The 12522-nt window shown below is 42.8% G+C and overlaps 2 protein-coding genes across 5 annotated transcripts in view; both read left to right on the forward strand.

The window, feature by feature from the left end:
• Positions 1-12522, forward strand: part of SMARCAL1 (SNF2 related chromatin remodeling annealing helicase 1) — a 285071-nt gene that overhangs the window by 12873 nt on the left and 259676 nt on the right. The gene's annotated exons all lie outside the window — the stretch shown is intronic.
• Positions 986-12522, forward strand: part of XRCC5 (X-ray repair cross complementing 5) — a 99769-nt gene continuing 88232 nt past the window's right edge. For 2 of the 4 annotated variants that reach the window (XM_028481680.2, XM_028481685.2), the window contains exons 1-5: positions 986-1131; positions 5908-6021; positions 8863-9046; positions 9949-9997; positions 10451-10573. In XM_028481680.2, the coding sequence (XP_028337481.1) occupies positions 1111-1131; positions 5908-6021; positions 8863-9046; positions 9949-9997; positions 10451-10573 (491 nt within the window). In that variant the 5' untranslated portion in view covers positions 986-1110. The remainder of the gene's footprint in view (positions 1132-5907; positions 6022-8862; positions 9047-9948; positions 9998-10450; positions 10574-12522) is intronic. The other 2 variants (XM_024124735.3, XM_024124737.3) reach the window with 2 other exon arrangements.

The raw sequence follows: 12522 nt of genomic DNA on the forward strand, positions 1-12522 counted from the left end.
GACCCCTCCCTCCTCACGGCCTCTCCACATCTTTCCAGCTGCAGGCCTGCTTTTCCAGGTCTGATTTTCAAGAGGGACAGAAGCTGATTGGACTTAATGTTCTAGGCTGGCAGACACTGCAGGTTGCCAGACCCTTCGTCCAGTCAGCTCTCAGCTTGTGGGTCATTTGGTACAGAAAATAGCCTTTTCTATGTAAGGTTCAACTTGGACCTGCCTCCCTCAAAGAGGCAAGGGCTGCAGGCTGGACAGTTTCCTTTGAAAGGGGGTGGAGCGATTGTCAGGCACCGAAATTGATAGCTGCCATTTCTAGAACATCTCCCTAGATTCGTCTTCTGGAATTAAACCTCACTTCTTCCTTTCCAAGCTAGCAACGCTTCGAAGTATTCGGAGATCATTAGCAGATGGTGTTTCATGCCTCCAGGCCTTTTTACATCCCATCTCCTTTCCAAGGAATAATGTTCCTTCCACTTTTGATTGCCTGGAAAACTACTTTTCCTTCAGGAGTTGGTTCTAAGTTCATCGCATCTGTCGTCTTTCATTATCTTTATTTTTAGAAGAAGGAACAGAATTTTAGGGAAGTTAAGTGACTTTCTGGATTCATGCTCATATTCAGGGAAATCTAACTCCAGATCTCTGACATAAAACGCTGTAGGCATCATTCTCCGTGTGAGAAAAGGGCAGTGAATCTTTCGGGGAAATGATTTCTAATTCTAGCGATTTGAGAAGCCCAAAGACCACACAGCTGCTCAACTAGAGGAGAAACGCAGGGACTCTGCGCATGCTCAGAGAAACACAGGGACTCTGCGCATGCTCAGAGAAACGCAGGGACTCTGCGCATGCTCAGAGCGTCGAAGGGACTCTGCGCATGCTCAGAGAAACACAGGGACTCTGCGCATGCTCAGAGAAACGCAGGGACTCTGCGCATGCTCAGAGAAACGCAGGGACTCTGCGCATGCTCAGAGCGTCGACGTACAGTTTCCCCGCCCCTTCCAGCCTCCGCGGAAAGCGGCTCTTCCTGAGACCTTCCAGCTCCGAGTCCGGCGGAACTGAGCTTCGGCGCCGCAGGTTCCCGCTCGGAAGAGGCGACCAGGGCGCTTGCGGAACATCAACATGGCGCGGTCGGGGAATAAGGTAAGAACATCTGTGGGCTTGGGCCTTGCCTGTGCCGGGGGTCCGGAAGCAGGAATCATGGGATCATGGCGGTGCCAAGGAGTGAGAAAGAGAGATCCCAGTGGTGGGCTGGATTAGTAGGGCCGGGGTCTAGGGATGCGCTGTGAGATAAGCTGGCGATTTGGAGTCTTCAGGCGGGAATTTGAGCCTCGCCCACTCCCCACCCCCGCCGCCTACTCAGCCCTTCCATCCTCTCACTTCCTCTCTACCGGTCCTCATCCTGCTTTCCATCCCACTCCGACCTCCCCTCCGTACCTCTCTATCCCAGCCTACCCCCGACTCCTCCATTACTTCTGAATCTGGGTTTTAAAAATCTGTGAGAATGGAAGTTAGGCACGATACGAACCAATCCCACAGGCTTGTAAAACTTAAGAGGATTGAGAGTAAAATAACTTGAAATGTAAAACGTCTTATTACCTCTATAATAATCTAATATTTCGCATTTATTGCGAAAGCTTACTCTGGTGAGGCACTGATCTAACGCTTTATTCCGGTGTCATTTAATCTTCACAACAAGCCCATGAGTTGAAAACTTTTATCCCCAATTTACAGGTGAGAAAACCGAGGCCTAAAGAAAGTGAAGTGATTAGCCCAAGGTCACCCAGTCCACAAGTGGTAGAATCCGAATTTGAACACAGCCTTTCTGCTTTCAGAGTCCGGGAGAATGTCTCTCTTGCTAGGAATCTATGACCCTCAGTCACCCAGGTTAATAACATTATGATGAATTTTTTAAATGGCATTTTCAATATAGGCAGAGCGTGGTAGTTGTCTCCGAAGGGTCTCTAGAGGGAGGTGTGTTCCAAGGACTTGTTCATTCATTCATCCATCCATCCATCGGTCTGTCCATCCATCTATTCAAAACTAGGCCCTTTATTAGGCATTTGGTATACAGATAAACAAGATAGGAGTTGGAGCAGCCTATCCCTAGTCTCCTTAACTCCCCATAGGGAAATGCTGATTAAAATGATTATGAACGTATGCCACTCACCTCCTTTATTCCTTTCAGCTGCTGAAAACTTTCAGCGCTAATGAAGCAGCTGTTTATGGCAGGTGGACTTGCAGCAGAATTCTAATAGCCTGTATTGCTTCAGTGTTTAAATGAAGGGTTGCCATATGCTGCTCAATTTCTTTCTCCTGGATTTCTTACTGCTACCAGAAGGGAGCTTGAGGTATTACATAGACCATTCTTCTGCTTGCAGATAAGAACTTCCATACTGTGAAACCCTTTGATGCCATTTTTTGGATACCTGATTCCTGGCAAAGGACCTTTAGTCCTCTGATTTAGAGTTTTCTGTTCATAAAAGTAGCTTTTATAAACATATATTAAATAGGTGCAGCAGCGTATTTGGGGACTCTTAACTTTAAAGGTTCTTATGCTCAGAGCATTGAAACTATGGGATGTAAATTTTATTGCTCTCAAAGGAATTTTGTAGTTTATTACCACCCTTTCTCCAAACATGCTATTTATAATCTAGAACTCTCTTAATATTAATGCATTATGTTTACTTCTTTGTAAACTAGGGAAAAAACTTAAATAGTCTTTCCTTTCCATGTTTTGCCTTGCCTGAGATGTAACCAAATTAGAGATCATCTGTAACATCCCTGATAGGAGCTCATCTAGGTTTTTCAAACAGTTTTAGGGTCAGGAGATCATTGCTTCAGAAAACAGTAGTTCTTTCATTTATTACTTCTAAATATTATTTTTTTCTCCCTTAATATGGTGTCAGATCAATCTCTCTATAGCTTCTATCTGTTGATCCTATTATCTCTCTTGTGGAGCTGTCTTTTTATAACACAGCTGTCAACTATCTGAGGATAACAGGTTCCTCTAAATCTTCTTGTCTTGTTCAAATAGCCAGTTTTTCCCACCTGTTCCTCAGGTCACATATTCTCCAGATCCTTCTCTAATCTGCTCATTTCATGTTCAGTTGTAATTAGTGTTTCTCATAAGATGTGATGATCAGAACTGCTCACCGTTTGTCAAGTGTGGTCTGATCAGTACAAAGCACAGGTGAGACTGTCAGTCAATGTCAAAGAATGTTAACTCTGGAAAATACCTTAGATCTCATCTAGTCCAACAACTGCTTCCTGCCTCCACAAATTAACAGTAAATTTAAGTGACACGCCCAAGAATTTAGCTACTTGGTAGTAAAGATGGGACTGGATCCCAGGTCTCCTGGGATCTAATTTAGTTTTTTTTTTTTAAACCATAAAACCTGTCTTTTCCTTCCTTAAATTTACTACACCATTGATAGGACTGAAAATATTTTGGATGATGGAATGGGGTAGGTGTGGGGAATGTACTCCTATAGCCATGTCATACTGGTGACATTTTATAATGTCATTTTATAATCCACCCTGAAATTGTGAGCTGCTATTTGTTCAGGTCTCCTCCAACCCAATTCAGTTAAACTTTGGTTGCCAAATAGAGAACTTTACATGTATCCATTTTACTTTTAGTTTATGTTTGCCCTATTTCCTTAGTCCCCTACATACATGATTGCTAGCCAATGACCAGGTGTCTTTATTTATTTGGTTTCCTCTGCCTAAAACTCCCCTTGTTCACATGACCGACTACTACTCATTCTTTTTTTTTTATATCTTTATTGGAGCATAATTGCTTTACATGTTGTGTTAGTTTTTACTGTACAACAAAGTGAATCAGATATATGTATACATATATCCCCATATCCCCTCCCTCTTGCGTCTCCCTCCCTCCCACCCTCCCTATCTCACCCCTCTAGGTCGTCACAAAGCATCGAGCTGATCTCCCTGTGCTATGCAGCAGGTTCCCACTAGCCATCCATTCTGTATTTGGTAGTGTATATTTGTCAGTGCTACTCTCTCACTTCATCCCAGCTTCCCACCGCCGACCGTGTCCTCAAGTCCATTCTCTACATCTTCATCTTTATTCCTGCCCTGCCACTAGGTTCATCAGTACCGTTTTTTAGATTCCATATATGTGTATTAGCATATGGTGTTTGTTTTTCTCTTTCTGACTTACTTCACTTTGTATGACAGACTCTAGGTCCGTCTACTTCGTTACAAATGACTCAATCTCGTTCCTTTTTATGGCTGAGTAACATTCCATTTTATATATGTGCCACACCTTCTTTATCCATTCATCTGTCAGTGGACACTTAGGCTGCTTCCATGTCCTGGTTATTGTAAATAGTGCTGCAGTGAACATTGTGGTACATGTACCTTTTTATAAAAAAATAAATTTATTTAGTTATTTATTTTTGGCTGTGTTGGGTCTTCATTGCTGTGTGTGGGCTTTCTCTAGTTGCTGCAAGGGGGGGCTACTCTTTTGTTGCGGTGTGCAGCCTTCGCATTGCGGTGGCTTCTCTTATTGCAGAGCACGGGCTCTGGGCACGAGGGCTTCAGTAGTTGTGGCATGCGGGCTCAGTAGTTGTGGCGCACGAGCTTAGTTGCTCCGTGGCTTGTGGGATCTTCCTGGACCAGGGCTCGAACCCGTGTCCCCTGCATTGGCAGGCAGATTCTTAACCACTGCACCACCAGGGAAGCCCACATGTATCTTTTTGAATTATGGTTTTCTCAGGGTATTTGGCCAGTGGTGGGATTGCTGGGTCATTTGGTAGTTCTATTTTTAGTTTTTTTAAGGAAACTCCATACTGTTCTCCAAAGTGGCTCTATCAATTTACATTCCCACCAACAGTGCAGGAAGGTTCCCTTTTCTCCGCACCCTCTCCGGCATTTATTGTTTGTAGATTTTTTTGATAATGGCCATTGTGGTTTTGATTTGCATTTCTCTGATGATTAGTGATGTTGAACATCTTTTCATGTGTTTGTTGGCAATCTGTATGTCTTCTTTGGAGAAATGTCTGTTTAGGTCTTCTGCCCATTTTTGGATTGGGTTGTTTGGTGTTTTGATATTGAACTCCATGAGCTGCTTGTATATTTTGGAGGTTAATCCTTTATCAGTTGCTTCGTTTGCAAGTATTTTCTCCCAGTCTGCCTACTCATTCTTTAAGGTTCACCCAAGGATCATATCCAGGAGGCTTTTTCTGTCTCCTTACCCGTCCTCTATCCCTTCCACCAGTCTTGGGTAGATGCCCCTCCTGTGTGCTCTCTTAGTATCCACTGTATACCTCGGTCATGGAATATTGTGCTGGTATCATTTATGTGTCTGTGTCCCCTACTAGAATAGATTTGGTGTCTTAGTCTTCATTTTAGATTCCCAGTTTACAAACTGATTCAAATTATTGGAGTGTATCATTTTAGCATATATAGATTGTGACAGTCACCTATTGCCACCAAAATGCTTTATAACAAGCTACACCCCAAGTCAGTGGCTTACAACAAAAGCATCTGTACTCATACCGTGGGTCAGCATATCAGTTGCATTTGGTTTGATGTATAATATTTTGGGCTCAGCTGGGCTGGACTTAGCTCTAGCCTGCAGGTTGTTTTCAGATCTGCTCCCCATGGATTTATGCTCAGGCTCAGGCCAGAGGAACAGCAGCTACTTGGAGCATGCTCCTGTCCTGGCAGATACTTTCTAGCTTTCAGGAAATATCAGGACTATTTAAAGTTTCTCCATAGTGAAAATTTATGTGCCTTGCATACATTCTCTAAGTAGAACACCTCCCTTCCCTTTATCATGCATACCCTGAATATCTATGGGTGAAATAAGTAAAGGACATCTCTTTTGTTTCTTTTTTTAATGACCATTAATAACATTTTCTCACACGTTCTTTGGGACTTTTTTTCCAGGCAGCTGTGGTGCTGTGTATGGATGTGCGTTTTACCACGAGTAACTCCCTTCCTGGTGAAGAATCCCCATTTGAACTAGCAAAGAAGGTGATGACCATGTTTGTGCAGCGACAGGTAAGATTCAGATTGGTCTTGAGCTTGTAACTCATGGTTTAACTGCTTGTCGCTTCCACTTAATAATGCATGATCCCAGCCTCTTTATGCTGTCCACCCTCAAGTGTTCTGGGGAAGCTGAGGAGTTATTCTTACACGTACTCATATACTACCACTGGAGCCTGATAGGTTTTTCTTTTCTCGTTTTGGCTCCTCCACTGGATATTACAACTTTTATCAGAAGCAAGAGGCAACGTGATGTTTAAATGTGTCGTCTCTAGAGCCAGATGGCCTGGGTTTGAATCCTTGCTCTGCCGTGATACTGACTAACCTTGCAATCTTGAATAAGTCTTTCAACTACTTTGTGCCTATTCCAGTTATCGTTTACTGGTTACAGACTACCCTCCCCAAACTTAGTGTCTTAAATGACACTAAAAAAAATCATCTCTCATGGTTCTGTGAGATGACTGGGCGTGTGAGTTGGGTGGTTCTCTCTGAGGCCTCTTGTGCAGGTGTACTCACGTGGTGGCTGGTGCTGAGTCATCTGAAGGCTCGGTGGGGCTGTGCATACATCCAAGATGGCTCACCCCTGTGGCTGGTAGTTATGCCTTCTGGGGGCTGTGAGCTCAGTTGGGGCTGTCCCCCAGAGCCCTTACCTGTGGCCTCTCCATGTAGCTTGGGATGCTCACAGTATAGCAGTTGGTTCTAAAAAGGAGTGTTCCAAGAGTGGGTATTCTAAGAGACCTGCTTATGTGGCTTTTTATGACCTCCCTCTAGAAATCCCAGAAGGTCATTTCCACCGCCTTCTATTAGTCAATCAGGTCGCTAAGCTATCTCACATTCAGTGGGGTGGGGAGGGGGCGGGAATTAGAGTCCCCTGTTGTTTTAAGGGGTAGCCTCCAAATACAGGGAGAGAAGGAATGGATGGAGGCCGTCTTGAAGAGTCTCTACCACGGTACCTCAGTGAATATCTCTAAGATAAAGTACTTAGTACTTGACGTATTGTAAACGCTATATGTGTTTTTATTATTATCATTGTTACTACTACTACCATTATTATTAATTTCTGCCCTTTCTACCTGGTCTGACTGCTACTTTTGCGAAGTCCATGAAGTCCTGCTTCGTTCACTACTCCTCTGGACACGTCTGCTGTTTTTTCTGGGTGTTGCCTTTTCTACTGGGCACTATTACCTCCCACCTGGAATCCTAGATTTTTACAAATTCTGATAACCTGGAGTCCTTAATGTCTCAAAGAAGATGAGAATGCTTCTAACCCCATTCTTGGTTATAGTAATTTGTGTTGGTTGTATTCAAGTAGTGCTGCTGTGCCCTAATGTAGTATAGATTTTTTTAAGCAAGGGAAACAGTGTTTTCATTTTTTATTTTTGGCTCTGCCCCTTGCATGGGAGTCGGGGTGAAATCTGGAAGGCTGGGAGACAAAACCTGGTGCCACTCCCATGCTGCATTCAAATTTCCTCCCCTCTCCTGACTGAGGTTTTGTTGTCAGGTAAGATTACCTTGCCTTAAGATGAGTTCTTGTGCAGGAGGCAGCTAGAATTCTAGATGGCCTGCCCCACTGGTGTGCTGGAAATATTTGAACCCCAGCAGCTGGGACCTTCCCTCCATGTACAGCTGGCAGTTGCAGCTGGCGTTGTTAACAGACTGGGGAATTTAACAGACCAAACAGAGGTGAAGAATGACAGAATTCCATCCTCTGCCCATGCATTGTTCTTTTTACTGATACAGAAGGCTTCTGTTAATAAGTAGGTGGGAACAGGACTGCCTTTTGTGTCACATACTATTTCTTATTTTCATATTTCATTGTGGAATTCTTCATAAAAGAAGAAAACACAGAGAATAATACAATGGAAAGCTGTTTTCCCATTGTCTAGAACTACAACAGCCCTAAAGTTTTACTATATTTGTTTGATTTCTTTTTCTTTCTTTTTCTTAAAAAATAAAATGTTAACTTAAAGCCCCTTGTGTATCCCCCCCCAACCCTTTTCTTTCCTCTTCTTCCCCTCCTTTCCTCAGAATTTTCATAGTTATTACTGCACATATTTTATACCTTGGATCTCAGTGTATTTATAAATAATGTTTAGTATTGTATGAAGCTCTCAAAAGTGTATGTAATAGTATTATTCAGTACATATAATTCCACAACTTATTTTTCTCAATCTTATGTTTTTGAGATTTATTCATGTTGGTAAACATTGTACAAATTTATTCATTTTTTTTTACTAGAGTGTAGTATTCCGTTGTATAAATATTTTGCAGTGTGCTTTTGCATTCTTCAGTTGATGGATAGTTAGTTTTCAGATTTGCCCTGTTATAAACAGTGCTGAAGTGAACTGGAACTTTCTTGTCTCTTGTCTCCTTGCGTACATGTGCAGGAACTTCTCTGCAGTATATATATCTGTAAGTGAAATTGCTGGGATATAGAATATGAATCAGCAATTTATTTTTAATCTCTGGAAAATTTAAACTTTGTATAGTCATTCCAGAAAGACAGACTAAAATCTTTTCAAATTATACATAATTAGTTTTCACTGAGAATTAGAGTCTGATTTGGGTGGAAGCAAATCATAGAAACTCATCAAGAGCAGTTGCTGCCCTCCCATTCCTCCACCACAAATTGTGCTGAAAGGATGGGAACTATAGTCAATGAAAAAGTCTGTTTAGAACCTAGGAATTATCATTGCCCATCAGTCCCACAGACCAGTTATCCCAATATTCTATTGTTGACGGTGGCCCCAGGGACCTGCCATAGGGAGGTATGGTTGTCTTGCTCCCTGAAGGTTAGATATCTTATGGTTTCCAGGTGATATTGTATGATTTCAACCTTCTAACCTGCTTCTCTAGGTGTTTGCTGAGAGCAAGGATGAAATTGCGTTAGTCCTTTTTGGTACAGATGGCACTGAGAATGCCCTTGCTGGTGAGGACCAGTATCAGAACATCACAGTGCACAGACACCTGAAGCTGCCAGATTTTGACTTGCTGGAGGACATTGAAAGCAAAATCCAACCAGGTTCTCAACAAGCTGACTGTATCCTTTTTCAGCCAGAGAAGACTCTTAAGAAATTTCCTTTAATCTGGGGAATTGTAATGTAGTTTGGTGAGGTTCTGTAAGAGTCCTAGCTCTGAGTATATGGACGTTTTTGGCTCTGAGAACATGGAGGTGATGTGTGTTAGGACTGAATGTGAAATTAATTAGGTTGGGTTGGGTGCCTGGACTCCAAGCCCTCCAGTCACTTGCTCCTTCTCTGCACTAGTGACATTGAGAGGTTGGGAGGTATCAGAAGGGGGTATATGTGTTGACTATGTGTAGAGGGTTTGGTGGTGGCAATGGTTGGAAATGTTTGGACGTAGAGAAGATGTTTTTAGAAGAGTATAGCATTAGCATTCTCCTAGCCTCCCTGGATGGAGGATATTTGTATGCCAAAAATCAGACTGATACCCAAACTGTGAGGCTAACAATTTCTTCCACAGGTGCCCTGGTTTTAAGGGATTCCTCTTATTTTTCTAAACAGTGGTGCCATCCCTGGTCACTGGGAGGTTCTGCTGTGCCGGGAGTGACTTAACAAATGCTACATTATGGCTCACTTCATGTGTAAAAATGGACTGTAATCACAGAAAATGGGTTCTAGATACTGTAAAATGGCATCATAGTTTTTCATTAAATGAGCGGAATATGTCAGATTGCTTTTTGGTTTATTTCATTTTTCCTGTTTATATGTTTCAGGAAGTGTACTTTGATTTATAACATATATGAATATATGTTAGTGAAATAGACTTGGAAGAAGGGCACTTGGGCAAGTACTTTTAAATCGTCACACCGTCAGCCCAGTGTCCACAATTTCCAGCACTGTGGATTTCACTGGAAAAAAGTTGCATGTTCTTGGGATAAATGGACTGTTTGGTGTTATCTTCTGCCCTTAACTAGCTGAGTTCTGGATGCCCTCGTTGTGTGCATGGATTTGATTCAACAAGAAACTGTGTAAGTATCTCAACTGAAGAGAGTTGGAAATGAGCCTTTCTGTGTGGAATCAGACCATCTGGAAAATGAACCCTTGCAAGGCTATAATTGTAGTACCTGGGAGAGTTGCTTGTACGTACCTCTGTGGAGGCTGGAAGGGGATCCTTTTTTACCGTAGTGACCACATCTTTAACTGAAGTTAAAGTTAGGAAATCAGAGACATAATATTTCCACAATGCTCAGAAATGCTTCCTAAGATGTTCAAAGTATGAGTCACAGCGGGGTTGAGCATATGTCTAGTAGGGAGCTGGCTGAGCACCAGCAGCGCGCGGACTTCCGGAATGTGGCCGCTGTTGTTACAGCTGCGGCTAGACCCGCCCCTCGCCCTTTTTCTGCCCGGTGACCGCGTGCATTTGAATGTGCAGGGAATAATTCAGGAGAGTGATTTCTTAACATGCTAACTCTCTCTTCTAGAGGAAAGAAGTTTGAGAAGAGGCATATTGAAGTGTTCACTGACCTCAGCAGCCCATTCAGCAGAGATCAGCTGGATATTATAATTCATAACTTGAAGAAATCTGGCATCTCCCTGCAGTTTTTGTAAGACCATAAGAATAATATTTGTGGACAGATCTTGTGCTCTTATAACACAGTGATAGGACCCCTTCGTAGGGCACTCGGTTCTCAAGAGTCCTCTCTGCTCTGAGTCAGAATCTGTCAGATCACTGACTTCAGCCAGCGTTCATTGATTACTCTCTTGTGTTCCAGGAACTCTTGTGAGTTTTGATGAATAAAGGGATGAAAGTCACAGGGAAACCTGGGAGTTCAGCTCAGTAGCAGATGTTTGCTTGTGCTGTTCTTGGACCCAAAGAATTGAGGAATTAGAGGAATCTTTTAAGGACATTCAGTTCATCTCCTGCCTGCATAGAAGACTTTACCCAAACAGTTACCAGATTGGTGTTGTCTTTTCTTAAACAGCCCAGAGAACTGTGTCTTAAAGACAGTAGACGTTTTTAGGATAGAGAGGAATGTCAACTTGGGAACGATTTTAAACACATATGCTTATTTTTAACTCTTTTTCAGATCTAAAGGATACACACACATTTATAAAATGTAATTTGCTTGTGCATATTTAAAGATGAGGTATACAAACTTAGGAGGAAAATACTTTTCACAATTTGTTAGGGAGAGAGTTCCTCCTCCCCCAATAACTTGAATTTCCCCTCCAGGCACTTACTTTATCTTATATCCCTAACAGAAAGTTCTTTTCTCTACATTAATCCTTCCTGCTGCATCTGAAACCTGTTTTTTCTTGTCCTATTTTTGGTAAAAGCAGAGTGGTAGTATAGGATGTTGAATTATTAGTCTTCTAGGGACACTCAGTTTTCAGATTGAGAGCCCTACCAAGAAGCCTCCAGCCCTGAGTGGTAAGCCTACAGCTTCTTTAAAATGCCTGCCATGGACAATTAAGAACCTCTCTTGCATGTACGTACCTCTTAAGACTGCTGAGGGGCATCTCCTTTCTGTAGAACTGTAGAAAAATATTTCAGAATAACCCATCAAGCTGATACTTGATAAGACGGTACTTCAGAGAAATTAAGTGCTTTTTAAGTGACTCTTCTTTTCTTATTGAGTTGAGGTTTTCTCAGCACTTCAAAAGCCCAGCTCGGTTTCTGTTCCCTGTTCATAATCTCAGATGCCTTTACCTCCTTGACACATACTGCACTTCTGTCAATGTCATTGGAAAGGGCTACTTTTTTCTGTATGAGCAATGCTGTAAAGCAAGCTGAAGACAGAACATAGCCTTTTCTTCCACTTACTTGTTATTTGACTGGTTGTATTTTTTTCTTGGGTAATACCCTTCTTCCTTTGCTGCAAACTTCTAGCATGCAAAGTAGAGTTTTTGCTCTTATTGTTTGGTGTATCCCATGTATGATGGATTGTTCTAGTTGGACTGGACCTTCCTGACCCTTCATTTTCATGTTAATCATCCCCTCTTCCTGGTTGATGCTCTGGAAACAGCAATAGCCTGGTGCAAACCCGATGTTCCGTACCCTGCTCGCTGGAAGCTCTTTTTCATGTAATGCAGGACATGCACGTCTCTCATGCCAAGAATACACAGAAAAAATGTAAACATGAAGCTCTGTTTTGATGATAACAAATAAAATTATAAAGGAATCACCTTAAAAATCCACATGGGGGCTTCCCTGGTGGCGCAGTGGTTGCGCGTCCGCCTGCCTATGCAGGGGAACCGGGTTCGCGCCCCGGTCTGGGAGGATCCCACATGCCGCGGAGCGGCTGGGCCCGTGAGCCATGGCCGCTGAGCCTGCGCGTCCGGAGCCTGTGCTCCGCAACGGGAGAGGCCGCGGCAGAGGGAGGCCCGCATACCACAAAAAAAAAAAAAAAGAAAGAAAGAAAAATCCACATGGGGTGACCAGCAGGTAATTTTGAGTAAACTGAAAAGATCGCTGAATTCAACTGTTTGGGTCTCCAGGGACAAAGTAGGGTGACATGCTACAGTGGAAAGAACCTTGCTCTTTCAGTCAGAT

Source organism: Physeter macrocephalus, chromosome 2 (assembly GCF_002837175.3).
Source record: "Physeter macrocephalus isolate SW-GA chromosome 2, ASM283717v5, whole genome shotgun sequence".
Taxonomy (NCBI): domain Eukaryota; kingdom Metazoa; phylum Chordata; class Mammalia; order Artiodactyla; family Physeteridae; genus Physeter; species Physeter macrocephalus.